This window comes from Myotis daubentonii, chromosome 1 (genome assembly GCF_963259705.1).
Source record: "Myotis daubentonii chromosome 1, mMyoDau2.1, whole genome shotgun sequence".
Taxonomy (NCBI): domain Eukaryota; kingdom Metazoa; phylum Chordata; class Mammalia; order Chiroptera; family Vespertilionidae; genus Myotis; species Myotis daubentonii.
In genome coordinates, this window is record NC_081840.1 from 141,906,126 (window position 1) to 141,933,976 (window position 27,851).

Below are 27,851 nucleotides of genomic sequence, written 5' to 3' on the forward strand. Positions count from 1 at the left end.
TTTACAACGATCTATAGCAAAAGAAATGCGTGCAGCCATCAAAAGCAAGACAAGATGAAATAGAAAAGAAGTACATTAAGGCAAAGGGAATAAAAACTGGTGTTATGGGATTATGGTTAGAGATAAAAACTTAGGCTTATTATAAGCTAAACTAGAGGCCTGGTGCACAAAATTTGTGCCGGGGGGGGGGGGTCCCTCAGCCCAGCCTTCACCTTCTCCAATCTGAGACTTCTCAGGGGATGTCTGACTGCTGGATCAGGCCTAAACCGGCAATTGGACATCCCTCTCACAATCCGGGACTGCTGGCTCCTGACCACTCGCCCGTTTGCCTGCCTGATTGCCCCTAACCACTTCTGCCTGCCAGCCTGATCGCCCACTAACCGCTACCCTGCCAGTCTGATTGACACCTAACTGCTCCCTGCCACGATAGCCCCCAACTGCCCTCCCCTGCCGGCCATCTTGTGGCGGCTATCTGTGGTGGCCATCTTGTGATGATGTGAGGGCCTCCTGCAAGGGCAAGAGGGCCACCTAGGCTTTTATTAGTATAGATTGTGTCCCCTCAAAATTCTTTTTTAAGTTTACAAAGTCCTTTTATTTATTTAAGTTTAGTTCTAGCTCTATTGAGATATAATTGGCATGTAACATTATGTAAATTTAAGGTGTACAATATGACGATTTGATACATGTGTATATCATGAGGTGATCATCATAGTAGGATTAGTTAACAAACACTTCCACCACTTCACATAATTATCTCTCTTTTTTGTGGTGACTATATTTAAGATTTACTCTTTTAGTGACTTTCAAGTATATAGTACAATATTGTTAATTATAGTCATTATGCTGTACACTGGATTTCCAGAGTGTGTTCATTTCATAACGGGGCAGTTGGAGGGCCTGCAGTTAAGGTCCCCAGCGACTTGTGGGCTGGCTTCCAGATTTTAGTAAAAGGCTTAGTGCTTCTTACATTCATTTAAAAATCTTATGAATATATATGAACTTATTAAATCTTCATTACAAACCCTTGACCACAATATTTATCCATTTTATGGATGAGAGACTTAAAACCAAAATGGTATAGTGATTTCTCAAAATCCCAAAGGCAAGTTCATAGCTAGAGTTACTGGGTACTTTAATTCTTAATTAGCCAAGGTTCATTTTGTATACATTCTGCTTCTTAAGATCCTTAGAAATAGACTTTGCTTCTTTCCTCATTTAGCATGCTCAATTACAATTAAAAATCTAATAGATATGTATTTCTCTTCTAACAGTGTTGTCAAGACATGGAAGAGGCTGATTCTGGAAGTAAATGTAAATAAAACATTCTTAGAGCATTATGCTAAGTGAAATAAGCCAGTGAATGAAAGAAAAATACCACATGATCTCACTCATTTATGGATAATTAAGACCATTATAAACTAATAAACAAAAATAGATACAGAGGCAGAGCAACATCGAACAGACTGTCAAACTACAGCGGGAAGGCTGGGGAGGGTTCGGGGGGGTGGGTAAGAGATCAACCGAAGGACTTGTATGCATGCATATAAGCATAACCAATGGACACAAGACACTGGGGGGTATGAAGGTCAAGGGGAGAAAAAGAAAAGGAGACATATGTAATACTCTTTGTAATACTTTAAGCAATAAAACAATTAAAAAACAAACAAAAACAAACAAACAAAAAAAACCATTCTTATGTACATTAAATCCTTGGGTATTCAAGTGCATGAATTTATATCCCTAATCTAGACCTCTCCACTACCCTTGTGTATTTTTTTCCCTTATGAACTTTAGGTATTTTGTATATTTGTTTGTGTTTTGATATATTTCTTCACTTCTCAACAGTGACAAATTCTTTTTCAACAATTGGAGTTTTAAAACTTAAATATCATTTCTTTAGTCCCATAATCCTCTTGCCATAACTCAGTGATTTTGTTTTTTGTGTTTAGTTCACAAAGTACAGCTTATTCTAGCCCTCTCCTTCTTTGTCTTGTTTCTAGCAACTGATTTTCCTATGATTTGTTTTTATTTTTTCCAACTCTAAACTCTTCATCCTTGCATGTATTTTTATCTTTTATTTGTTATTTTTTAAATTGTTATTATTTTTTATTGATTTTCAGAGAGGAAGGAAGAGGGAGAGAGAGATAGAAACATCATTGATGAGAGAGAATCATTGATCAGCTACCTCCTGCACGCCACCCACTAGGGATGGAGCCCACAACCTGGGCATGTGCCCTTGACTAAGAATCAAACACAGGACCCTTCAGTCCTCAGGCCGACGCTCTAGCCACTGAGCCAAACTAGGTAGGGCTGCATGTACCTTTAAACTGAAAGTGTTCTTTTCAGGGTTACAAATCTGCAAATCATAAAGAAGGAGCAGGCTCCTCTCCTGTTGGCCAGCTATGTGTCCTCCAGGATGGCAAAGCATTGAAACTCTCATAGTCTTTAAAAGGAATAGTGAGATGAGTAAAACAGCGTCTTTCTCTCCTGTATTGCGGCACCCTCCACACTTCACACATCCCTCTGAGCTCTGCCCACTATCTTATTGCAGATGCTGCATCACTCCAGAAAATTAGCCAAGTGGCAGATGAACAAGCAAAACTTTAAAAGAACCCCTTTAAGCCACCGCTGCCCCTCAGATAGGTGACTGTCTCAAAGACATCTCAAAATGTCATGTTTAAAACAAGCTCCTTCTCTTGTCCAGCTCCCCACCCCAAAGCTTTCTTCCTGTGAAGGGAATCTCGGTAAGTGGCGCCACCACCTCTCCAATACCTGAAGTTAGATACTTAGAAGGCATGCTTATTTCTTTGCTTTCCCCCATTTTCACAGCCCCATTCAATCCCTACAGTGGTTCTCAACTTTCTGGCCCTTTAAATACAGTTCCTCACGTTGTGACCCAACCATAAAATTATTTTCGTTGCTACTTCATAACTGAATGTTGATACTGTTATGAATCGTAATGTAAATATCTGATATGCAGGATGGTCTTAGGCGACCCCTGTGAAAGGGTCGTTCGGCCGCCAAAGAGGTCGCGACCCACAGGTTGAGAACCGCTGAATACCTAGGAAAATGCTAATGGACAAGTCACCAAAATATGCCTGAGCCTTTTCATGGCTTGTCATCTCTACTGCTATAACCTCTGAGAAAGCATCATTATCTTTCTCCTGGGCAACTGCAATAACCACCTAATTGGACTTTGCTTCCAAACAGCAGTTAAAGTGACTTTCTAAAATAAAACCAAATCTTCTTACTCTTGCTCAAAACTTCTGCTGTGTTTTGCTTCTCCTGCCTTATTCTCCAGTCTCACCCATCACATACCCCTTTGGTTCTTTCTGCTCCAGCACTCTTGTTTCTGATCCTTCAACGTATCAGTCACATTCCCTTTCCAGACATTGCTCACCTAGTCTTTCCTGTCTGGGGTGCTCTTCATCCAGGTCTTTTTTCTTTCTTTTTTTTTTTTGACCTTATTTCTTCTAACTGATAAAAGCTCAGCTATAGTGATATATTCTCCAGCAGGTATCACCTTGTTTAATAGTGACCCTAATACTATCACGTTGTTTAAAGGTGACCTTCATTGCAGTTATTTTTTTTCCATATTACTCTATTTCCTTCAGCATTCCAAGTACAATTGGTCCTTATTTTGTTACTAGAGGCCTGGTGTACAGATTCGTGCACTGGTGGGGTCCCTCAGCCTGGCCTGTGCCCTCTTGCAATCTGGGACCCCTCAGCGGATGTTGGACTGCTGGTTTTGGGCCTTCAGGGATCGGGCCAAAACCGGCAGTCTGACATCCCCCCAAGGGATGTAGTAGTGCGCAAAGCAGCAAGAGGCTGGGGAGGAGCCAGAACCCGGGCCCAGTGCCGCTCTGCTCCCGCTCATCCTGGCCCCACTGTGCCCGCTGCTACCACTGGGTAGCGCTGCCGCAGGGGCAGGAAAGGCTCATGCCGTTGCAGCTGGTCTTGCCAGCCATGAGTCCAGCATCTGATGCCCATCCGCTGAGTATCGCTCCTGCTGTGGGAGTGCACTGACCAGTAGAGGGTAGCTCCTGTGTTGAGCATCTGTCTCCTGGTTTTTAGTGTGGGTCGTAGCTACCGGTTGAGCGGTCAAGCCGTCGATCAGTAGCTTAAGGTTTTATATAAGAGATTCTAGAGAGTCTTTGTGTCCTGCCAGAATGTAAATCCTTTGAGGGCCTTGGACACATCAGTTTTGTTTACCCTATATCTCGATAGCATAGAAGAATACATACAGCACAGGATGGCCCTCCTTTGAATAAATGAATAAATAAATACAGGAATAATATAGTAATGATTGACATTCTCATATAGGGTATAGGGCTATGATAGCTTCTATAAAATACACCTTCAGACTTGTATGCATGCATATATGCATAACCAATGGACATGGGACGCTGGGGGGTGGGGGAGGCCAGGGGATAGTCAAGGGTGGGGAAAAAAAAAAGACACATATGTAATACCCTTTGTAATACTTTAAGCAATAAAAAAAAAAAATTAAAAAAAAAACAAAAAAAAATACACCTTCAACCTCATACAGGCTACTGAGAGACCATTATCAAGTTTCTCTTCAGATTCTCTCTATATTGCAAAAATTAATATTATATTGATAATTTTTCACTGTGCATTATTGTCTATAACACTGGTCACGTTTTTAGCAGTCATAGGTAGTGCTGGTCATAAGAGTCTTCATATAGTGAAGTATGGTGCTGTGATAAATGAATGGATGAAGAACCAGGAGCTGTAAGTTTTAGTCACAACTTTTCTAGCAAATTATCTGTGTGATCTTGCAGAAGTTATTTAACCTCTTTAAGTCTCAGTTTTTTCATATGTAAAATGAGATGAATCTCACAGCATTGAGATAAAGATTTTTTAAAAATGATGCTTTTAAGGATCTGAGGAAAACTATCAAAATTATAATTATGTTTTAATAGCTAAAATATAATAACTGTCTTAGCTTGGGCTGCTATAATAACATATATAGTGTGGTGGCTTAAATAACAGACATTTATTTTCTTACAATGATCAGTTTTCAATTTTCAGCAAGGCACTGTATATGAAGGGAATTATTATCTCCTAACTGATTTTCTGCTTTTTAATCAGCATGGTAGCATTTGAAGGACCTTTTTCCTTCTTCTAATTAATATTGGCATCCCTATTCCCATTGGTATGCAACTACTATTCTGTCCATCATCCTCAGTTCTTCTGGGGGGCTCTTTTCCTTTATAGATTTAGTATGTGAAGCATGCCTGGTGTTTCTTTAAAGTGTCAGGGACAATCATTATCATCTAGGTTTAGTTGGCTGTGGCAAAAGGATTTAGAAATTCCTATTTCAGAGATTTGTAAAATGCTGCCAGATCATGTTGAAGAACGATGAAATAATGAAGCAGAAATAATCCGAGGTTAATACCTGAGAATAAAAAGGTAAGAAGCATTCACAATGTATTATTTCACCTGTTCTAAGTATTTCCAAATAAAAACAGATTAGAGACAGGGTTTGGAGGACTACAAAGGATTAGAAAGAGCCAATCATTTGGAAATACACTGCATAAAGCATGTGGAAGTACAGACACTCATAGTCCTTTTGGGATCTAATATCCAAGCAAAGTAGGAGAGAAAAGTCTCTGAAATCTTTACAGAAATGAAATAAATATGAAGTCAGTAACAGAAAGACATCTGAAAAGACTTAGAACAAGTAATTAAAATCACACACATAAAGGGTTTGTGCAAAATAGCATGACAGAAAACAACAACATTATTTTTCTATTTATAAGCTCTCCTGACTTGATGGAAGGTGAAATTGAGTATATAAAGGATATTTTGTTTGCTGAGACAGGGAATAGATATAGATGGGAATTTGCAAGTTTGGAATTATTTAAATAACAGGGCTACAGTTTGAATAGTAGGAACAGTGCTAAATTTGTCTTGAAAAATTGTGGGTGAAAGGTTTTTCTGGAGCACAGAAATGTATTTAGGAGGTGACTGCAAGCAGGAAAGGGGAAAGGTGGAGAAAGAGATAAAGAGGAAAAGACATACACACAATTGCCTGAGGGGTATGAAGTTCTAAGAGGCAAACCCCCTTTGAACTAATTTACAAAATCCTCAGTGAAATTCATTTTTCATTCAGGACACACAAAAATGAAAAACAGTGATATATGACGTTTGCTAAAATCTTGGTCACAAAAAATAATGGTAAATAGAAACTGTAGATTATTGGGAACAGGCTATCATAAAAAACTGAAGGGGTAAAAGTTACTTATAGGCACTATGTTGCAGGGAGGAAGTTGTCCTGCTAGGCACTTTAAAAAATGGCATTGTCCATTTCTGCAAAGATTATGTAAAAATGGAAAGGTGCAATAATTTTAACAGAAACTATTTCCCCTAAGGCAGGAATGAAGAAAGAGCTAGACTAGAAAGTAAAATGAAAAGGGCTCAGTAGCTAACTGCCAACGAGGGATGAGAAAAAGAAGGAAAACATCCAAGTCAAACAAACAGAGAATTAGTTTCCTCAATTTCCTTTCAGCTAAAGGGTGAACTGTTACAGAATGGAGTGGAGAGAAGCACCACCCTAGTTCCTCAATTAATACACACTTGCCAAGACCTCACATCTTCAAAACAGAGCAGAGATCTTCGTTAGCTCCAGGAAGCTACCAGAAACTATGAAATGACTTAACCAGAGGGACACATTTCTAAAAATCTTAAGTAATGACTTTGTTATAGATTAAATTGTGTCCCCCTAAAATTCATATGGTAAAGCCCTAACCCTCAAGTACTTCAGAATGTGATTATCTCTAGAGATAGGTCTTTAAGGAGCTAATTATGTTTCAATGAGGTCATATAGATCAGTGGTTCCCAGTGTGGAGCACACACCCCACGGGGGGCCATTTGATTTTTAAGGGGGGCAATTCAAGAATGAGTTACTAATAGTGAATTCTTTTGGTACTAGGTTCCTCATGTATGGTATATAAATACATATTGTGACATATTTATGAATTTCAGTTCTCTATTATATATTTTAAGAGAACTGAACATTTTATTAGCTATTTTTTCATATCACTTCATATTATTATTTTTTAAACAATTTCTTAGTGATTTCTTCCTCAGTACTTCAACTGTCCTTTCGTTCTTTCATTTTTCTCTTTTATGGATGCCATGTTCTTTGGAAGCTTGTTTAGAACAAGTTAATGGCCTTTTAGGCTTTCTCCACATGAACAGGAGTGCACTTTTTGAATAATAAGAATTACATGTCACAGGGGGGGGGGGTGGGCATCAAGATTTTAGAGATGCTTGGGTGGGGCATAGTAAAAAAAAAGATTGGGAACCACTGATATAGATGGACCTTAATTTAATAAGACTGGTGTCCTAATAAGAAGAGGAGATTAGGATGCAGACCAACACAGAGGGAAGACCACATGAAGACACTAGAAGAAGACGGCCATCTACAAGACAGGGAACGAGACCTTGAAGGAACCAACCTTATGACACCTTGATCTTCTATTGTCAAGAACTGCAGGAGGATAAATTTCTTTTTTTAAGGCATTTAGTCTGTGGTACCTTGAGTAGCATCTCTAACAAAACCAATAGACTCTTCTTTCCACTTTCCCTCACTCATCACCTCATCCACTTCTAAATCATATGTGGCAGATATCATGACATATAACTTATATTTGTATTCTGTTACTTAACCAAGGCGAGCCATATACTTATACATTGTAATTCAGATAGCTGCTTCTATAACTGAAATAGCTAACTTAATCGAGCATATATTATTCATTACTTCCAGCAGAGACAGCCCTTGACTATGTCAATCCCTGTGTCCTAGATGTCAACCAAAGGGACATGGGGAAAGAAAAGCCTGTCCTTTGTGTATTCTTTGGGTTTCTGGAAAAAAATTTTGTTTTCAGAAAAAAAAAACATTTATAGCAGATTTTATCAGTTGAGAGTCTGGGGCAAAATGGGGGACTCGTGGAAATGTTTGTTAGACTAGTAAATATGCTATGGAGATTTGCAACACTTACACCTATGAGTGTACTGTGGAGTGTACTTGATGCTATCTGTCATCCGGTGATCAGCATTATTTGACCAGGCAGTTTATATTTAATGCTAATGCAGTCAGTCCTGCACAACACTGAAACAGTTTTCTCCTCTATGAAATAAAGAAGGTGCCCCCCCACCTTCAGCATAATTTAATGTTGAGGAAATTTGGAATTTTATAATGAGTAGCATATGTATAATACAAACTTTTTACTTACTAGAATTATTTGTTTACCTGAATGCTATATCAATAATCTATACATTAGGAATACTCATATATTTTTCTTGTGACAAAGTGAAGAAATATTTTTTATTCAATGAAATAAGGAAAAATTTCAAGAACAGTTTAATTCATTCTGTAGTAGAAAATTAAACCTCATGTTCAGTCCTGAGATTATTAATATACTCTTGAAGACATTCCCTTTGACCTGAAGAGTCAGTCTTCCTGTTTGTACTGGGATGAAGAGCAGAGTACTCAGGAAGCTTAAATTCCAAAACTGGCTCTCCCTTTTAATGATTTTTGACCTTTAGCAAATCACATACTTAACAGCACATTTTCTTATGTATAAAATGAGAAGGTCATTGATTCATAAAACCTTATTCTTTCCTTCATTTTTCCATTCATCTGCCCATCCATCCATTTATCTATCTATCCATTCAACCCAGAAGGCATTATGCTAGGCACCGAGGACACAATGGAGAGTAAAGCACATTTCTTGCTCAGTATTCTACAACAGGGTTGAGAATTTACCTGTGATAAAATGTCCACATTTTTTACAGACATTTACTTTAACCTAATTTAAACCACCTTATTTTTTCCTTTTCTTTTCTTTTTTTTTGTATACTCTAACAGCATTGGAACTTAAACTGAAGACTTGTAAAGGGTTATTAGACAATATATCATTGTGAATATAAGTACTTCATGTATTCACACATAACCTAGTTAAAACTACTTAAATTTACATTAAAAACTACTCAAGCAAAGCAGAACAGGAGAATATGGATAACATGTAGAAATGGGCATTAGTCTTAGAACAGGAAAGAAACACAAGTTTGTGGCAATTTGTCAGACAAGAAGTGGGAAGCATTGAAATAAATTCTGATAAAAATCTTATCTAAAAGCTGCACTGAAAGCTCATGGACAAAAAACATAATACATATGAGAACAAAGGTCAATCCATTTCCAGATAAGGGATTGCATATAGAATAATTTTAGCATTAAATAAAAATATACAAATGGATTATTCGATTATGAATGGATTATTCATAGATAAGTAAAGGGGGTGAGATATACTGTGATTTACATGGACAATAGAATTAGAGAAATTTAGTTTATAAAAGGAACTTATTTTCTTTTAAAAAAAATATATTTTATTGATTTTTTACAGAGAGGAAGGGAGAGAGATAGAGAGTTAGAAACATCAATGAGAGAGAAACATCGACCAGCTGCCTCCTGCACACCCCCTACTGGGATGTGCCCGCAACCAAGGTACATGCCCTTGACCGGAATCGAACCTGGGACCCTTGAGTCCGCAGGCTGATGCTCTATCCACTGAGCCAAACCGGTTAGGGCTAAAAGGAACTTGTTTTCTTAAAAAATTATGCATTGAGTATACATTATATAAAGGCAAAAAAGTGTTAGAATGCTGATATTATGAATTATCCCCCCCCTTTTTTTACCTCTTTTACTGACATTATCTATAATGCACTTTAACTGTATAAAAAGATATAAAAAGGCCATGGATTATTTCTTGTACTTAAATGTTAGCTTGGGATCTACACCAGATTCCTCTACTTATTTGAAAACATAATGTTAAGCAAGTTAAACTCCCTAAGCCTTTATTACATCACTAGTTAGATAAGTATAATAATATCTCAGAGTGTTAATGAGGTTACTAAATGAGATAACATATGGACTAACAATGCTTAGGCGTATGGTCTTATAATTAAAGATAAAAAATTAAAATAAAAATTGAGCATCTGAAGGCATATACATCCGGATTTTATAATCTTACTAGTCACTTATTTCTAGGTGTATAATGTAACAGAGATCCAAGGTAGCTTATTTACCTTGGATTTAAATGAGATAATTTTTTTTCTTTAATTGAATCAATAAAAATAAAAAAAGCCTGCTTTTTTTTTTTTTAAGTTCATCGTCTTGGGTTTTAGTTTAATTAATTGTATTTGCTTTATTTTTTTTTTTATCATAGATTTCCCTAAATTGGCTTTTTTTTAAAAAAACAAATCGGGTCTTTCTCAAGATGGATAAAATACTTAAATGTAAGTCTTGAAACATTAAAAATACTAGAAGAAAATGTAGGCAGCAAAATCTCAGATATCTCTCATAGCAATATGTTTACTGATACATCTCTTAGCTCAAGGGAAACAAAGGAGAAAATAAACAAGTGGGATTGCATAAAAATAAAATGCTTCTGTACAGCAAAAAATAAAATAAAATAAAATAAAATGAAATAAATGAAAAAGGAGCCCACTGTATAGGGGGACATATTTGCCAATGATACGTCTGATGCATCCAAAATATATAATGAATGCATACAACTTAACAAAAGGATGACAAACAATCCAATTGGGTGGGTGCATGGGAAGAGATCAACCAAAGAACTTGTATGCATATATGTATAACCCATGGACACAGACAATAGTGTGGTGAAGGCCTAGGGTAGGGGTTGGGGGTATGGGATGGAGGGAGTCAATAGGAAAAACAGGGAACATCTGTAATACTTTCAACAACAAAGATAAATTTTAAAAAATTTAGACATTAAAACACCAGAAAGCTGGGAGGAGGGGGCGGAGGGAGGAGAGGGAAAGAAGCTGAAGGAAGTATATGAATATGAGTCAGCACTAATTAATCCCAACGCTGAATAAACAGCTACAAATGCATCTCCCACTGACAAATGGTCAGAAGGTAAAAGACTAAACATCATTATTAACACAGGCCATAAATAAGACACAAAATAAAATAGGAATAGAAAACAGGTGGTATCTACTCTCTAGCTGCATGAATTGTAAGTTAGCAACTCATCTTTTTACAAAGGAGATTTTATTAATCTGTTGTAAACTGGTAATCCCTACTAGAGAGGAACAATGCTATCAATGAATTTTTCTGTATTGGTTGAAAATTCTATTACAAAATAAAAAAATAACAAAGATAGAAATAATAAAAAATAGAAATAGAAACTGGCAGTTCTGGCAAAGGGATTTGTCTCTGCTCCTCTGACTTGGGTTCCAGGAAGTTGGGGGTGTGGAGGGAACATTGAGAACTGAGCAGAGGAATTTGGGCTAATGACCCCTGTAGCTGGTGTGTCTGTGTTCACTATTATCTCATTCGGAGGGTGTGACAGAATGTTCTTATGAAAATTTCTAATCAGAATACAGAATGGGTTGGCATAAAGCTGTGGTCATAGATTACTGAGTGTGAACTGTGTCCTGCACTAATAACGTTAGTTGTTATCTCCGTCAGCATAAAGGAAGTCTTCCCTCTGCTGGTAGATACTGTCAGCTGTGTACACACCATCTCCACCTTGCTGTGTTCTCTTAAAGTGCATTCATCTTCTTCATCAAAACTGCTTTATTTTCTTACAGGCTGCCTATTTCCTGTCAATAGTGTCCTAATTTTCGAAGCAATTGAATCTTTAAATAGAACTTTCATTTATTCTCCCTCAGTGTTTATATCTGATCAGTTATCACACACTGATGATTAGTTTAAAAGTTTTTCACATTGATCCCTTGTTTTCACCTTCACCTTTTTGCTTCAACTTTCTTGCCTACCTATCTCTAAAATAAGATAACACCGTTCTTCTTTATTCCAGAGCACTATTATGAGTATAAAATAAAATAATATATAGAATTTGTGCTATAAAAGGTTATAGAATTGTGACACTCTCTCAACACAGATTCTGAACTAATTTTGAACTCCAAGAAGCCTGTGTATATAAATCTTGTTGGTTTTTTGTTTTGTTTTGTTTTTACTAATTTATTACCCGTGCCCAAACTTGGCTTAGATTCCTCACTAATGATCACTCCAACCTAAGTTTCTTTGTCTTGTCAAAGCCTCACAAATTTTTGTTTCTTTGTGTAAAGAGATATAAAGATCTGTCCACTTTTTGGTCACTCTCTTAGTATCAACTTATCATCTCCCATAAACATGAAATTAAATGTTTTGTCATCTGCTAGTCTGTCCTGTATCACTTTTATTATTAGTCTAGCCATAAGAACTTAAGAGGGGTAAGAGGGAAAATTCCTTCTCCTGATACCCCAACTAGATAGGGCTAGGGGTAGGAGAAGAAGGAGATGGAGGGGTATCCGAGACTGAAGAGACAGAAATATAGACATTGAAGTCATACATTAGTAGAAAAATAATTTTTTAAAATATATTTTATTGATTTTTTACAGAGAGGAAGGGAGAGGGATAGAGAGTTAGAAACATCGATGCGAGAGAAACATCGATCAGCTGCCTCCTGCACACCCCTTACTGGGAATGTGCCTGCAACCAATGTACATGCCCTTGACGGAATCGAACCTGGGACCCTTGAGTCCTCAGGTCGATGCTCTATCCATTGAGCCAAACCAGTTAGGGCTAGAAAAATAAAATTTATTTTTGAGAGGAGGAAGTTTCATGCTGAACTGACCTTAAATGTGGGTCTTTCTATCCCTACCCCTCTGCACAATCCACCACTTGTGTACAACAGTGTAATATGGGTGACTGGTTACATGTGTGGGAACAAAGGTACAAGGGAAAACTTGGGCTCTCAACAAAACCCAGTAGAAAAGGTCCTATGAGTTTGGCCTACTAATATTCCTGACCTGAAATATACCCTCTTTTATAGGATTTTATAAGGTTTAAGTAAAATCATTGTGCACAAATGCCTGATATATGTTAGATGTTGAATATTTGATGAATCACTATTATGGATGTTTATAGCTAGAAGGAAACTTAGAGCTACTCTAGTTCAATCTTCTCATCCAATATAATAAAAGAGAAACATGGTAATTAGCCGTACGTCCGCTACCCTTCCCATTGGCAAATCAGGGCGATATGCAAATTAACTGCCAGCCAAGATGACGGCTGGCAGCCAGGCAGCTTGAAACTAAAATGAGGCTTGCTTGCTTCAGTGATGGAGGACTCCAACGTTCTCCGCCTGCCGCTGCCGGCCTCTGAGCTTGCAGTTTGAAACATTGTTACAAATATGGAAGCTAAACAAAACCCCAGAAACCTGCTTTCAGCCAGCTGAGATCTCAGAGCTGGAGTTGAAACAGTGTTTCCATTATAGAACCCAAACAAACCAGGTACCTGCTTTCAGCAGCATAGGCCTAAGAGCTAGAGCCAAGCCTCAGAGCTAAAGCTGGCCCAGAATAAAAAAGAAAAAAAAGAAAAAAAGGAGCAGTTGGGAGCTTCAGTCACCCACCAGCCTGCAAACAGCCCTCAGCCCCTCACCCAGACTGGCCAGGCACCCCAGTGGGAACCCCCACCCTGAAGGGGGTGTGGCCAGCTGCAAACAGCCATCATCCCCTCATCCAGGATGGCCAGGCACCCCAGTGAGGACCCCCACCTTGATCCAGGACACCCTTCAGGGCGAACCAGCCGGCCCCCACCCATGTACCAGGCCTCTATCCTATATAGTAAAAGGGTAATATGCCTCCCAGCACCGGGATCAGCGGAGCCACAAGGCCTCCCAGCACAGGGATCAGCGTGACAGGGGGCAGCGCCCAAATCCCCTGATCGCCCTGAGGCTCTGTGTGTGACAGGGGCGGGGCCACAACCTCCCTATCCGCCCTGCTCTATTCGTGACAGGGGAAGGCGCCCCAACCCCCTGATCAGCCCTGCCCTGTGTCTGATAGGGGGGAGCTCCCCAAACCCCTGATCGCCCTGCAGCTCTGTGTGTGACAGGGTGCGGTGCCCAACCCTCCCCCCCACCCCGCCACAGGCCATGCTCTGTGTGTGACGGGGTAGAGCCATAACCTCCCCATCAGACCTGCCCTGAGTGTGACAGGGTGTGGCACCCCAACCCCCTGATCCGCCCTGCTCTGTGTGTGACAGGGGGCAGTGCCCCAACTTCCCTATCGGCCCTACTCTGTGAATGACGGGGGGAGGTCCTCAACCCCCTGATAGGCCCTGCTCTGTGCATGACAGGGGGGAGCTCCCCAACACTCTGATAGGCCCTACTCTGTGAGTGACAGGGGGGAGCTCCACAACCCCCTGATCAGCCCTGCTCTATGCGTGACAGGGTATGGAGCCCCAACCCCCCTGATGGGCCCTGCCCTGAGTGTGACAGTGGCGGCGCCCCAACCCCCTGATTGGCCCTGGTCTGTGGGTGATAGAAGGCGGTGCCCCAACCACCCCCCATGGGCCCTGCTCTGTGTGTGACGGGGTAGAGCCATAACCTCCCCATCGGCCATGCCTTGAGTGTGACAGGGGGCGATGTCCCAACCCCCCAAACGGCCCTACCTTGAACATGACTGAGGGTGGCATCTCAAGCTCCCGATCTGCCCTGCTTTGTGCATGACAGGGGGCGGCACCCCAACTCCCCAGTCAGCCCTGCTCTGAGCCTGACCAGGGGCTGAACCTAGGGATTGGGCCTGCCCTCTGCCACCTGGGATTGGGCCTAAGCCAGCAGGTCGTTATCACCCAAGGGGTCCCAGATTGCGAGAGGGCACTGGCCGGGCTGAGGGACTCCCTTTCCCCCCCGAGTGCACAAATTTTTGTGCACCGGGCCTGTAGTCTATATATATAAAAGCCTAAGCGACTGTTCTACATGTAGCTATGACCCACACTGACCACTAGGGGGCAGATGCTCAATGCCCAGGCATGGAAATATGGAACAGACTGATGAGTTTCAGAGGGAAGAGGGGAGGGTGGGAAGAGATTAAACAAAGGTCTTATATGCATACTAGAGGCCCGATGCACAGATTTGTGCACCGGTGGGGTCCCTCGACCTGGCCTGCGGGGATTGGGCTGAAACCAGCAGTCTGACATCCCTGGAGGGTCCTGGATTGTGAGAGGGTGCAGGCCATGCTGAGGGAACCCACTGGTGCACAAATGTATGCACTGGGACTCTAGTTTTATAAATAAGACTAAACCCATAGAAAAGTGGTGATTCAAACAAGATAATGCTCTCTCTCTCTCTCTCAGGTACAGACAAAATATTGGGCTTATTTGGATTTTAGATTTTTCTCTAAATACAAAAACAATCCTATCTAATAATAGAGAAACATGGTAGTTAGTCATACCTCCGCTACCCTTCCCAATGGCTAATCAGCAGGATATGCAAATTAACTGCCAACCAAGATGGCGGCTGGCACCCAGGCAGCTTGAAGCGAACAGGAGGCTTGCTTGCTTCAGTGACAGAGGAAGCTAACGTTCCCCGCCTGCCTTGCCGGCCGCTGAGCTTGCAGTTTGAAACATTGTTACAAATATAGAAGCTAAAGAAAACCCCAGAAACCGGCCAGCCAGGCTTCAGCCAGCAGGACCGCAACAGCGTTTCAATTATAGAACAAACGCAGATCCCTGCTTTTAGCAAGCCGAGATCTCAGAGCTGGAGTGAGCAGGACCGCAACAGTGTTACAATTATAGAACCCAAACAAACCAGATGCCTGCTTTCAGCAGCTGAGGCCTCAGTGCTGGAGCCAAGCCTCAGAGCTAAAGCTGGCCCAGAATAAAAAAAAAAGAAAAAGGAGCTGTTGGGAGCTTCAGTCACCTGCCAGCCTGAAAACGGCCCTCCGCCCCTCACCCAGACTGGCCAGGCACCCCAGTGGGGACCCCCACCCTGAAGGGGGTGTGACCAGATGCAAACAGCCATCATCCTCTCATCCAGGCTGGCCAAGCACCCCAGTGGGGACCCCCACCCTGATCCAGGGCAAACCAGCCAGTCCCCACCCGTGCACCAGGCCTCTATCCTATATAGTAAAAGGGTAATATGCCTCCCAACACCGGGATCAGTAGAGCCGCGAGGCCTCCTGGCACTGGGATCAGCGTGACAGGGGGCAGCGACCAAACCCCCTGATCACCCTGCGTCTCTGTGTGTGACAGGGGGCTGGGCCACAACCTCCCTATCCGCCCTGCTCTGTTCGTGACAGGGGAAGGTGCCCCAACCCCCTGATCAACCCTGCTCTGTGCCTGATAGGGGGGAGCTCCCCAAACCCCTGATTGCCCTGCGGCTCTGTGTGTGACAGGGTGCGGCACCCCAACCACCCCCACAAGGACCCTGCTCTGTGTGTGACGGGGTAGAGCCATAACCTCCCCATTGGCCCTGCCCTGAGTGTGACAGTGGCGGTGCCTCAACCCCCTGATCTTCCTGCTCTGTGTGTGACAGGGTACAGAGCCCCAACCCCCCTGATGGGCCCTGCTCTGTGTGTGACAGGGGGTGGCGCCGCAACCTCCCCATCGGCCCTGCTCTGTGTGTGTTAGGAGGTGGTGCCCCAACTCCCCAATCGGCCCTGCTCTAAGCTCAACCAGGGGCTGCACCAGGGATTGGGCCTGCCCTCTGCCAACCGGAAGCAGGCCTAAGCCAGCAGGTCATTACCTCCCGAGGGGTCCCAGACTGCGAGAGGGCACAGGCCTGGCTGAAGGACCCTCTCTCCCTCCTGAGTGCACAGATTTTTGTGCACTGGGCCTCTAGTTATATTTATATTTGTCTACTGATATTTGGCAATGACAACATAGTTATTGTGGAATTGTTTTAGATGTTTCAAAACCATGAATTAATATCCATATGCTTTAGTGTGGGAAACTGTTTATTCCCTTCACTATCTGATAAGCGTAGACAGAGAACCCCCCCGAAGGCGGGGTGCCTTTGAAGCCCTAGCAAATGTCGGAGCTAGGCGCCATCTCTGTTTGTCCAGACAGTGGTAGCTGAAACTACTCCCCCATTTATTATTATGTAAATCCTTGCTGATGGGCTAGTCTGCTTGTTACTAGGGGTCACCTGCCTAAGGGCTATGCTATGGGGGCATCCCAGATCAATAAAAGCTTGGTGAGGCCTGAGCACGGAGGAAGTCCTTCGGGACTTGCCGCCTGGTCCCCCAATATTGCAAAATTATCTCATGTCTTTTTCTCTCATTTGTTGTGCGGCTCCTCTTTCAGATACCGAACCCTACTCCATGTAAAATGTGGAGGGAGTCTTACACGACACTTTAGGGTATTATACTAACTAAGGTGAATTTGTTAAGATTTTTGTGTAGTGTTTTTATTCAGTATGTATTAAAGTGAGCTTTATTATGTTAAAAACTCATTTAGAGACAGAACCTAGAGACAGAACCTAGCGAGAGAGCATGGCAAAAGATCCTGGACAGAACCTGGCTGGAGATCCTAAACCAGAGTTTGGCTGGAGAACCTAGACAGAACCTGGCTGAAGAACCTAGTGATAGAACTGAACCAGAACTTGGCTGGAGATCCTGGCTAGGCTGCTGATCAACTGAACACTGTCTCCGTGTCATTCCTTCTTTGCCAACTCTGTCCACACCTTTGGGGACCCCTGGACCTGCTGGGGTTGGACCCCAGCAAATGGGCCCAGTGACAACAAGGTCCTTGTTTACCACCACACAGCTAGTTTTGATTGTGAGTATCCTGATGTGTCAATCATCAGCTGGCTGCCTAGAAGGATGGAGAGTCACAAACCCTGGCTGTCCTTTCCAACAGAACTCCAAAGAAGGAATAACAAAGAAGGACAAGACTCTAAATGACCCTGAGCTCCTGCTATCCATGTAAATACTGGGACAATAAAAACTTTAACACCTCTACCCCATTAAAAAACACACACACACACACAAAAAAAAAAACACCCCCAACTCATTTAAACTAAAACAAAATAAACAATTAAGTGACACAATTTTTAATAATAAAAAACAGATTTTATACTAATGGACATTTTTATATATCTAAATTAGATATTTCCTCACTTTGGTAATTGCATGCAATCCTAGTTTCCTGATGAATAATTTTTAAGCTTTTTAAAAATATATTTTTAGTGATTTCAGAGAGGAAGGGAGAGAAAGAGAGATAGAAAGATCAACGATGATAGAGAATCATTATTGTCTGTCTCCTACATACCTTATACTTGGGATTGAGCCTGCAACCTGGTCATATAGCCTGACTAGGAATTGAACCATGACCTCCTAGTTCATAGGTTGATGCTCAACTACTGAGCCCTACCCAACCAGGCATGAATTAATTTTTAAAAAATATATATTTTTATTGATTTCAGAGAGGATGAGAGAGGGAGAGAGAGATAGAAACATCAATGATGAGAGAGAATCATTGATTGGCTGCCTACTGCTCACCCCCTTCTGGGGATTGAGCCTGTGAACTTGAGCATGTGCCCTTGACCAGAATCAAACCCAGAACCCTTCAGTCTGCATGTTGATGCTCTAGCCCAGTGGTCGGCAAACTGCGGTTCATGAGCCACATGAGGCTCTTTGGCCCCTTGAGTGTGGCTCTTCCACAAAATACCACATGCGGGCGCACACTTACAGGGAACGTTGTGGAGTGAAAGAAGATGTAGTGTCGAGGATTGAGAAAGGAATGTTGACATTGTTTGGACATATAGAGAGGATGAACGAAAGGAGATAGACGAAACAAGTATACAAGATGAGTGTAGATGGGAGAATTGGAAGGGGTCGACCTCAGCGAACGTACCTCAATCAGATTGAGGACGTTTTTAGCAAATGCCAGCTTAAGAGTACCCTAATTAAGTTAATAACAATGTACCTACCTATATAGTTTAAGTTTTAAAAATTTGGCTCTCAAAAGAAATTTCAATCGTTGTACTGTTGATATTTGGCTCTGTTGACTAATGAGTTTGCCGACCACTGCTCTAGCGACTGAGCCAAACCAGCTAGGGCAAGAATTAATTTTTAAGTTGACTGCTGGTACTGGAAAATATTTTTTTCCCTTAAATATTATTTATTTTTAATATATTAGTTTAATATACAAAAGCCTTTAAAGGCAGACCATGTCAACAAATAATACAAAAATGTACTACTGTTAAATAAATGTAAAAATAACTAAGAAATTACTTTATCTTATTTACTTCCCTATCCTCACCCTTGAACAAAGTTCAGAAGTGATCAGTATAATATAGAGGTTAAGAACACATTCTCTAGAGTCAGAAATTCTGGATTCAAATTCTGACTGTCATTCAATAGGCTAGGTAATTACTTAATCTATTTGGTTAGTCTTTCTTCATCTGTAAAATGAAAATAACAATACCGCCTACCTTGTGCACTTGTCAGAATTCAACTATCTACTCAACACATGTAAATCAAGCATCTGGCTTAGTAATAGGCACAATAAATGCTAGTTGCTTTAATAGAGCTATCACAAGCACTATTCTTGCTATTAGTGATCGTAAGTAGGTTTATTTTTGTCTTATGAAAAGACAAAAGTAAATGCAGATTGGGATTGCATATTTATGAGCATTAGGTACCAGATGCTTCAACACATACATTAACTTGATTAACCCTCATCAAAAATTTTTAAGAAAAGTAGTATTGTAGTATTTTAGTATTCAGCTAAATGTGGCTAATAGCTACTACATTAAATAGTACAGATATGGGCCATTTCCATTATTGCAGTAATTTCTATTAGACAGACTATATTCTAGAGCAGTGGTTCTCAACCTGTGGGTCGCGACCCCTTTGGGGGTCAAACGACCCTTTCACAGGGGTCACCTAAGGCCATCGGAAAACACATACATAATTACATATTGTTTTGTGATTAATCAATATGCTTTAATTATGTTCAATTTGTAACAATGAAAATACATCCTGCATATCAGATATTTACATTACAATTCATAACAGTAGCAAAATTACAGTTATGAAGCAGCAACGAAAATAATTTTATGGTTGGGGGTCACCACAACATGAGGAACTGTATTAAAGGGTTGTGTCATTAGGAAGGGTAAGAACCACTGTTCTAAAGTCAGGAAGTATAATGGAATAATGGGCAGGAAAATTTAATGGGTAAGAGAGTGGCTAAGGGTAGCCACCAGTTCTTTGCAGTTCATTGTAATGGAATGAATGGTTGTCTTGCATTCCACAGGACTGAATGGATTTGCACAATTACCAGCCATATGAATTTGGGCAACTTTCACCTATCCAGAACTTCAGTTCCTTATTTGTTAAATTTGTCCCAGGCCTACCACACAGGGATATTGTGAAGATTAGTATAGATAATGGATGAAAAAGCACCTTGTTTAATACAACAAATATCTTATATAATAAAAGACTAATATGCAAATCAACCGAATGGCAAACGACCTGTCACTATGACACCCACTGACCACAAGAGAACAGATGCTCAATGCAAGAACTGCCCCGTGGTGGTCAGTGCGCTCCCCCTGTGGGAGCGCCACTCAGCCAGAAGCCTTGAGCAGGGCGCACAGCTGGCGAGCGCAGTGGCAGTGGTGGGAGCCTCTCCTGCCTCTGCAGCAGTACTAATGATGTCTGACTGCTGGCTTAGGCCCGCTCTCCAAAGGGCTCCTGGACTGCGAGAGGATGCAGGCTGGGCTGAGAGATCCCCAAGCCACCCCTCTCCCTGCCAGTGCACAAATTTTGTGCATGGGGCCTCTAGTTCAGAGATAAAATGTCATTCTGAAACCTGGTCCTTTGAATTCTTTAAAACAACACAACCCTAAAATCTTTTGTCCAGGATTCATGTCCAAGTTCTGGCACTTATTAATTTTGTACATTTGAGACTCAGTTTTATTTTTCTGTAAAAAAAGAAAAAATATGAGAAATAAATAATATATATGTGGAAGTTATTTGCAAACTATGACTCACTATAAAATATAGGTCACTATGATGTTTAAAAAAATAAATGACCAGTTTGATAACTTTTTACTTTCTACCATATGATGCTTTCTGATGTTCACAATACTGGCACATATATTCACAATATATTGCCTGAAGTAATAGGTACTATTTACTGAGATCAGTTCTATAAGCCAGGCACTTTTTAAAATGCTTGATATGTATTGCCTTATTTAATCTCTATGCAACTACATGAGTATGTATTATTATTTCATTTCATTTTATAGGGATTGTAACCTCTCCAAAGAGCAATATTTTATATTGCTCAAGATATGTGCCAGAGTGAGCCTTTGAACCTGGCACACCTACTAAGAAACTACTTCTAGTCACTACATTCAATTGCCTGAGTTACATAAAGGAATGCCATTTTTTTATCCACACATCAAAGTTAATAAATAATTCAATTTCATAAATAAAAATAATTTTAAACTAGACAAACTGATATTTATAAATTTTATATGTAAAAATAAACAAGCAAGAATAGCTAAGAAAATTCTGGAAAAATAAAGAAGAGTAAATAGGGGTAGAGAGCTGCCCTGATAACTAGGGCTATTAAAATACATTATAAAGCTTGATTAATTTAATCAGTGTGTTGATAATGCATGAACAGCCAGAGAGGCTATAGATACAGAAGAGAAAATACTGACTGAATTTCAAACACATTTGAGACATTAGAATGACAATTGTGAGATTTTAAATTAGTGTTGGAAAAAATGGGTTACTCAATACATGGTAGTAGGTAAAACAGGAAGCATCTAAAAAATAAAACGGAAGTCTCATCCACAGCTTAAATAAATAAACTTCAGATGGATCTAAGTTTTAAATAACAAACACATTATGAAATCACTAGAAGAGTGTGACTCAATCTAATCTATTTAGAAATTTTCTAATATCTACAATGACATACTCTTTGTTTGTGCGTGTGTATATGTATCCTGAATACTGTGAATTATCCCACTTGTTATAGATTTTTATATGCTAAGTTCCATTTTTCTTTCAGAAATCCATGATGCTTGAATCTAGTTCTAATTTTCTGGCCCCAGTAATTGTGGGATGAGAAATGTTAACGGGTAATCCATATAGAAACCATCTCAAGTGATTGCAAGCTCTCAGAGACAGCAGGTAATTCCTTCTAAAGTGCCATCTTTTATCTTTTGAAAAGGAATAACATTCCTAGTTTCCAAGTACTACTGTTAAGAAACACACAGAAGCCTTTTTAGGCTTTTCAGAATGTTTCCCATCCATTGTCACACTTACAGAGCTTGGAAAAGATTTAATCGAGGTGTTTAAAGAAAATGGCAATTGCAATCAATGGAAAGCTCAGGTGTAGAAGACACTCCTGATTGCAGGTACAGCCCCAAGGAGGGCCCATGTTAGCCAATGGGAACAAATAGCTGTTAGTTTTCTTTAAATTCCAATGTTTTAATTAGAAGTATTTCATGGTAATATTATTCTTTCTTATCATAAATTTCAGGTGTTTTTGCCTTTTTAACTTTGTTTTGATTTACTTCTTTTCTTTTATAAAAATGAGACCTTTAAAGACCCAACTGGATACATTTTTATCATATTCCAATGGGTTAAACTAGATAGATAATTTTAGTAATATAAAAAACAAATATGTCCTATTGGTGTTTATTGATTTATCTATAAAAACACACACGTTTTCCAAACTATGTGCATGAATAATAGTTGGTAAATAATTTAAAACTTCTATATAAAATTGTTTACAATATTTTTCTTCATTGAGGAGAGAGGTTGTGATACATGAGAGAAATTTACAAACATATTTTATGGTTCTTGATTTTCATTTCCCTAGGAAATCTACTACTGAAATGTTGGTTTTATGCCTGGATAATAATACATATTTTCAAAAGAAAGTAAGATACATGAGGTATGTATTTTTTAAAAATATAAAAATATTTTAAAGGAATATGTGGCTTTATGATTAATAATATAATATTATTATGACAAATGATTGGGGAAAGATGCATGAAAATAAGTGAAAATGTGTCCTATAGGCATGGAAATGAGGAGGGACAGAAAGATAAGTAAATCACACTGCATTATATACAAGCTTGTACATCTATATAATGTATTAATATTTAAAATCTAAGACATGTGGATATTAGCAAAGTTTTTTATTACAAAAAACAAATGAAGTACATAAAGATAAAAAATTGGTTATGGGTAATATGCCAGACAGAAAAATTCTAGTTCCTTCACAGAGCCAATAGTTCAGCGGTTTCTCAATTACTCTGAACATTTACCAATACTGATATTGCACAATAAGCTCTCTTTTAGAAAAATATATTCATATTGTATTATTTTATTTGCTATATCTAGGTAGCTAACAAAAAGATAATGGTGAAGCAAAAATTCAGATTTATAGAATAAACTATAATGTAAATATGAAAACACAGAGAAGGAAATGTGCTACCAAGTTCTTGAGTCACCTTGTTTTAATGAATATTTCTCCAAGAGTAAGAGGTTTATAGGTTAAACCTGAACAATTGAAAATAACTTTTTTTCTTTTTTGTTGACCTGCTGTTGTTTCTTGGTTAAATATAGTTACAGAAAATTTACCCTTTATATTTCTTGTTAAACTAATAATTAGAAAAAAACCAAGCTACTTTAGGCCCCTTGGAAATTTATTTTAGCCTTAATGTAATTTATCTTGACTATAAATCTTGATAAAATCTACAATGGTCTAAAATACAAATTCTTGATTAACTAAAAAGCGTAAAATGAGAATCAGATATAAATGTCTGGACATGAATTCTACGTGTAATTTTAGGCTCTCTATATTGAAAAAAGTAGAAAATGGAAGAAGAAAGAGGAAATATCAATACGAATTAAGTGTCTGCTATATAAAAGGCATCATGCTGAGCATTAGAACTACAGATTTTAATTCCAAAAGGTCCTTCCTACAACTTCCACAATTTTCAGTCAACAGAGCCTAAGAAAATTAAAGAGATGTGTCTAAGATCACACATAGACAGGGCAAGAACTAGAAAGCGGATCCTTGACATCCAAGACCTCATTCTTTCTAGTCAGCCAAGAAATCTAGACCCGCTTTTTCTCCACCAGAGTTAGGCTAGGCCTGCAGGTCTGTGGCGAGCCGCGGCCGTGGGTCTCTCTTCCGCAGGATGGGGTTTGTGAAAGTTGTCAAGAATAAGGCCTACTTCAAGCGATACCAAGTGAAATTCAGAAGACGGCGAGAGGGTAAAACCGATTACTATGCCCGGAAACGCTTGGTCATCCAGGATAAAAACAAGTACAACACACCGAAGTACCGGATGATCGTCCGCGTCACCAACCGAGACATCATCTGTCAGATCGCTTATGCCCGTATAGAAGGAGATATGATAGTTTGTGCAGCTTATGCTCATGAACTCCCCAAGTATGGTGTGAAGGTTGGCCTGACAAATTATGCTGCAGCATATTGTACTGGCCTGCTGCTGGCCCGCAGGCTTCTCAATAGGTTTGGCATGGACAAGATCTATGAAGGCCAGGTGGAGGTGACTGGAGATGAATACAATGTGGAAAGCATTGATGGTCAACCTGGTGCCTTCACCTGCTACTTGGATGCAGGGCTTGCCAGAACTACTACTGGAAATAAAGTTTTTGGGGCCCTGAAGGGAGCTGTGGATGGAGGCCTCTCTATCCCTCACAGTACCAAACGATTCCCTGGTTATGATTCAGAAAGCAAGGAATTCAATGCAGAAGTACATTGGAAGCACATCATGGGTCAGAACGTTGCAGATTATATGCGTTATCTAATGGAAGAAGATGAAGATGCTTACAAGAAACAGTTCTCTCAATATATAAAGAACAACGTAACTCCAGACATGATGGAGGAGATGTATAAGAAAGCTCATGCCGCTATACGAGAGAATCCAGTCTATGAGAAGAAGCCTAAGAAAGAAGTTAAAAAGAAGAGGTGGAACCGTCCCAAAATGTCTCTTGCCCAGAAGAAAGATCGGGTAGCTCAGAAGAAAGCAAGCTTCCTCAGAGCTCAGGAACGGGCTGCTGAGAGCTAATAAACCAAATCATAATTTTCTATGAAGATTTTCCAGAAGAGAGACAATAAACTTATTAGGCAAACAGCTATTTCTGTGTTGAGCTCTTGTTAATGAAACTGTAGGAAATACCCTGAAATTGGCAGTATATTTCCTCAAGAAACAAGTATAGTTTTTTCTAGAAAAAGATACCTTGTGTATTGACTCAAAGTTCACACCTGCTGCTTGGGCTTCTGTTCTCAAGTCTGACAAGCAACATACCAGCCTTCCACTAGGAAATACTTCTTTCATTTATTGTAACCAGATGATTAGTAGGAAGAAAGGTACCTTCAAAGTATGTGGTTTTAAATTAAGCAAAACGTGCTAATCTGTGGATTTAATTTTTGAAAGGAAGCTGTCCAATGAAGGTCACATAGCTAAGATTCTTTAATCAGATGAAATCTTTGAGCAGAAAATACTGGGTCTTTTCTCTAGAAGGGTTTAATTTTGTGGAGATGCTGAAAGGTACATGGTCAGATCTGAATAAACATGAAAGAGGAGCAAAAAAAAAAAAAAAAAAAAAAAAAAGAAAGAAATCTAGACCCTATAGCATATGCAACCTACCAGTCACATGGCACGATGCTCAGTTCCTAATTCAGTCATTTAATATTCTGTCTTTACCTGTTGATTTATTTATCATGGTCACAGAACTGATATCCTTGTTATTGATCAGTTTGAACAAGTTAATACTGAGGTATGAGCTTGTAGCATGTCCCTCAAACCCTCCATCCAGATCGACATCATTCTCTTCATCAGCACACCTGAAGCGTCCACATTCAGCCAATAGTAATACAGTTTACAACAGTCCATTTTTCTTTACCTGATTTATAAGGATAGCACAAGACTGCAAATGTTTTTCCTGATATGAGAAAAATTTCATCCATGGTACTTCCACAATAGAAAAATTTAATGAATAGCCTTTGATGAATGAATTGAAATTGATATAACTATTTTCATTCCCTATCTAGCCACAATTTATTTTTTCATATAGATAAATTTAATAACTTAATCATTTATATATTATGTATGTTTTATGTCCAACTTATATATCTATTAATTAGTATAATTTATTTTCTTCCCATCTTGCTAATCACTAGGCTTCTAGCATTTATCTTCTAAATAGTTATTCCAAGATGCTGGCAAACTCAGATATATTTTGGGATAAGTTTTGTCATTATGAATAATTTTAATTCCATTACTTTTTTTTTTCCACCCAAATTGCCAAGAATGTAGTCTTAGTTTGGGATAATACTAGGAGAGATGGATTTCAAATCTTTTGTTTCCTAAGTGTATGAGTTAAAATTGGAGTCATATGGATATACTAATCCTATATAATAAAGCGGTAATATGCAAATTGACCGTCAAGCCCTCACACAAGATGGCCTCCCCCATTGGTCACAAGATGGCCAACACAAGATGGCCAGCAGGGGTGGGAAGCTGGGGGCAATTGGGCCAGCAGGGGAGCAGTTAAGTATTGATCAGGCTGGCAGGGGAGTGGTTAGGGGGTGATCAGGCTGGTAGGCAGAAGTGGTTATGGGCAATCAGGCAGGCAAGTGGTTGGGAGCCAGCAGTCCCAGATTGTGAGAGGGATGTCCGACTGCCAGTTTAGGCCCGATCCCTGCTGGTTTAGGTCCCAGATTGGAGAGGGTGCAGGCTAGATTGAGGGACACCCCTCTCCAGTGCACGGATTTCATGCACCGGGCCTCTAGTTATACATAAGATTTAACTCAAATAAATATTCAATGGCTTATGAGTCAACATCTATGTTTTACATCTAGATTATTTAGGAAACAGATGCTACTGCCAAAACTGAAAAAAAAATTAAAAAGTGTATTTGATTTACTTTAACAAAACATCCTAAATATGAGATCTGTTAGCCCCCTTTAGTTATTTTTCCTTATACTGCATTTGATTTTAATTCAAAATAGCAATAAGGCAAAAGAGACTCATGAAATTTTAGGTTCTGATAAGATCTATCATTCTAGAAGAGATTTTTTGAACTGCAAAAACATTTTATATCAATCCTACAATAGTCTGTACACATTTCCTGAAGGAAGATGTTGGCAAAAATAATAATTACCACAAAAAAAAGCACTAACTTAGACAAGAACTTGAGTTTTGTGTGATATTTTATATTTTGCAATTGTCTGAAGGTATTTCTATTTCAAGTGCAGGCATTCTTATGTTAACTACTTTGTTACATTAAAGAGACTATTAAGTCAATATACATATTTAAATAGACATACTTAAAGCCAATGGATGTATAACATGCAGAATTTTAAGACCTAGAATATTTGCTATAAATTGAGAATATCTTTGGCTGTGTTATGAGGTATTCAAAGTCTTTTTAAATTATAAAATACTTTATATTAGAAAATTTATTAATGTGCTTGCTAACATTTTTGAAAGTATACTATACATGTGACTCAAATGTTAGTCAATTCTATAGATTACCTTCTAGACCTTAGTAAGTTGTTTGGAGCCATAGAATTTTAATATTGACTTTTAGGTTCTTCAAAAAACTAATTTTTATAATAAGGAAATATTTCTAGAGATATTAATTTATTTTTTAAGACTAATATTCCATCTTTTTAATATTTAGTGCTAGCTAGATCTACTAGTATTATTTTCAAACGGAATACATATTTTGGCAGAACTTATGCAAAGATCAAGTGGGGATTGTTATTCTGAAACTTTTTAGACATGCAAGGTTCTGTATAATAGATATGTAATTTATTTCTACTGGCTGTTCTTTAAAGAATTTAATCTATAAGGTTTGAAATTAAGCCTAATTCCTAAAGATTGTAGGAGAAAGAATAATGGAAGCAATGCTTCTCAATAGTTGCAAAGATTTTCTCAGTGATTTGACAAATTTTTATTTATTTCAGTTAATATGTATTTGGGAGCTCAATCAACATTCAC

General features: G+C 39.3%; 2 protein-coding genes across 2 annotated transcripts in view; one reads left to right on the forward strand and one right to left on the reverse strand.

Moving 5' to 3' along the window:
* Positions 1–27,851, reverse strand: part of TACR3 (tachykinin receptor 3) — a 59,338-nt gene that overhangs the window by 7,411 nt on the left and 24,076 nt on the right. The window lies entirely within an intron of this gene.
* On the forward strand, positions 23,946–24,981 carry LOC132214350 (large ribosomal subunit protein uL18-like). The gene has a single exon (XM_059661475.1). The coding sequence runs from the start codon at positions 24,018–24,020 to the stop codon at positions 24,909–24,911; it is 894 nt and encodes a 297-aa protein (XP_059517458.1). The 5' UTR covers positions 23,946–24,017; the 3' UTR covers positions 24,912–24,981.

What these genes read in the sequence shown, in the direction of transcription:
- LOC132214350 (XM_059661475.1), top strand. Translation starts at nt 24,018, where the DNA reads ATGGGGTTTGTGAAAGTTGTCAAGAATAAGGCCTACTTCAAGCGATAC.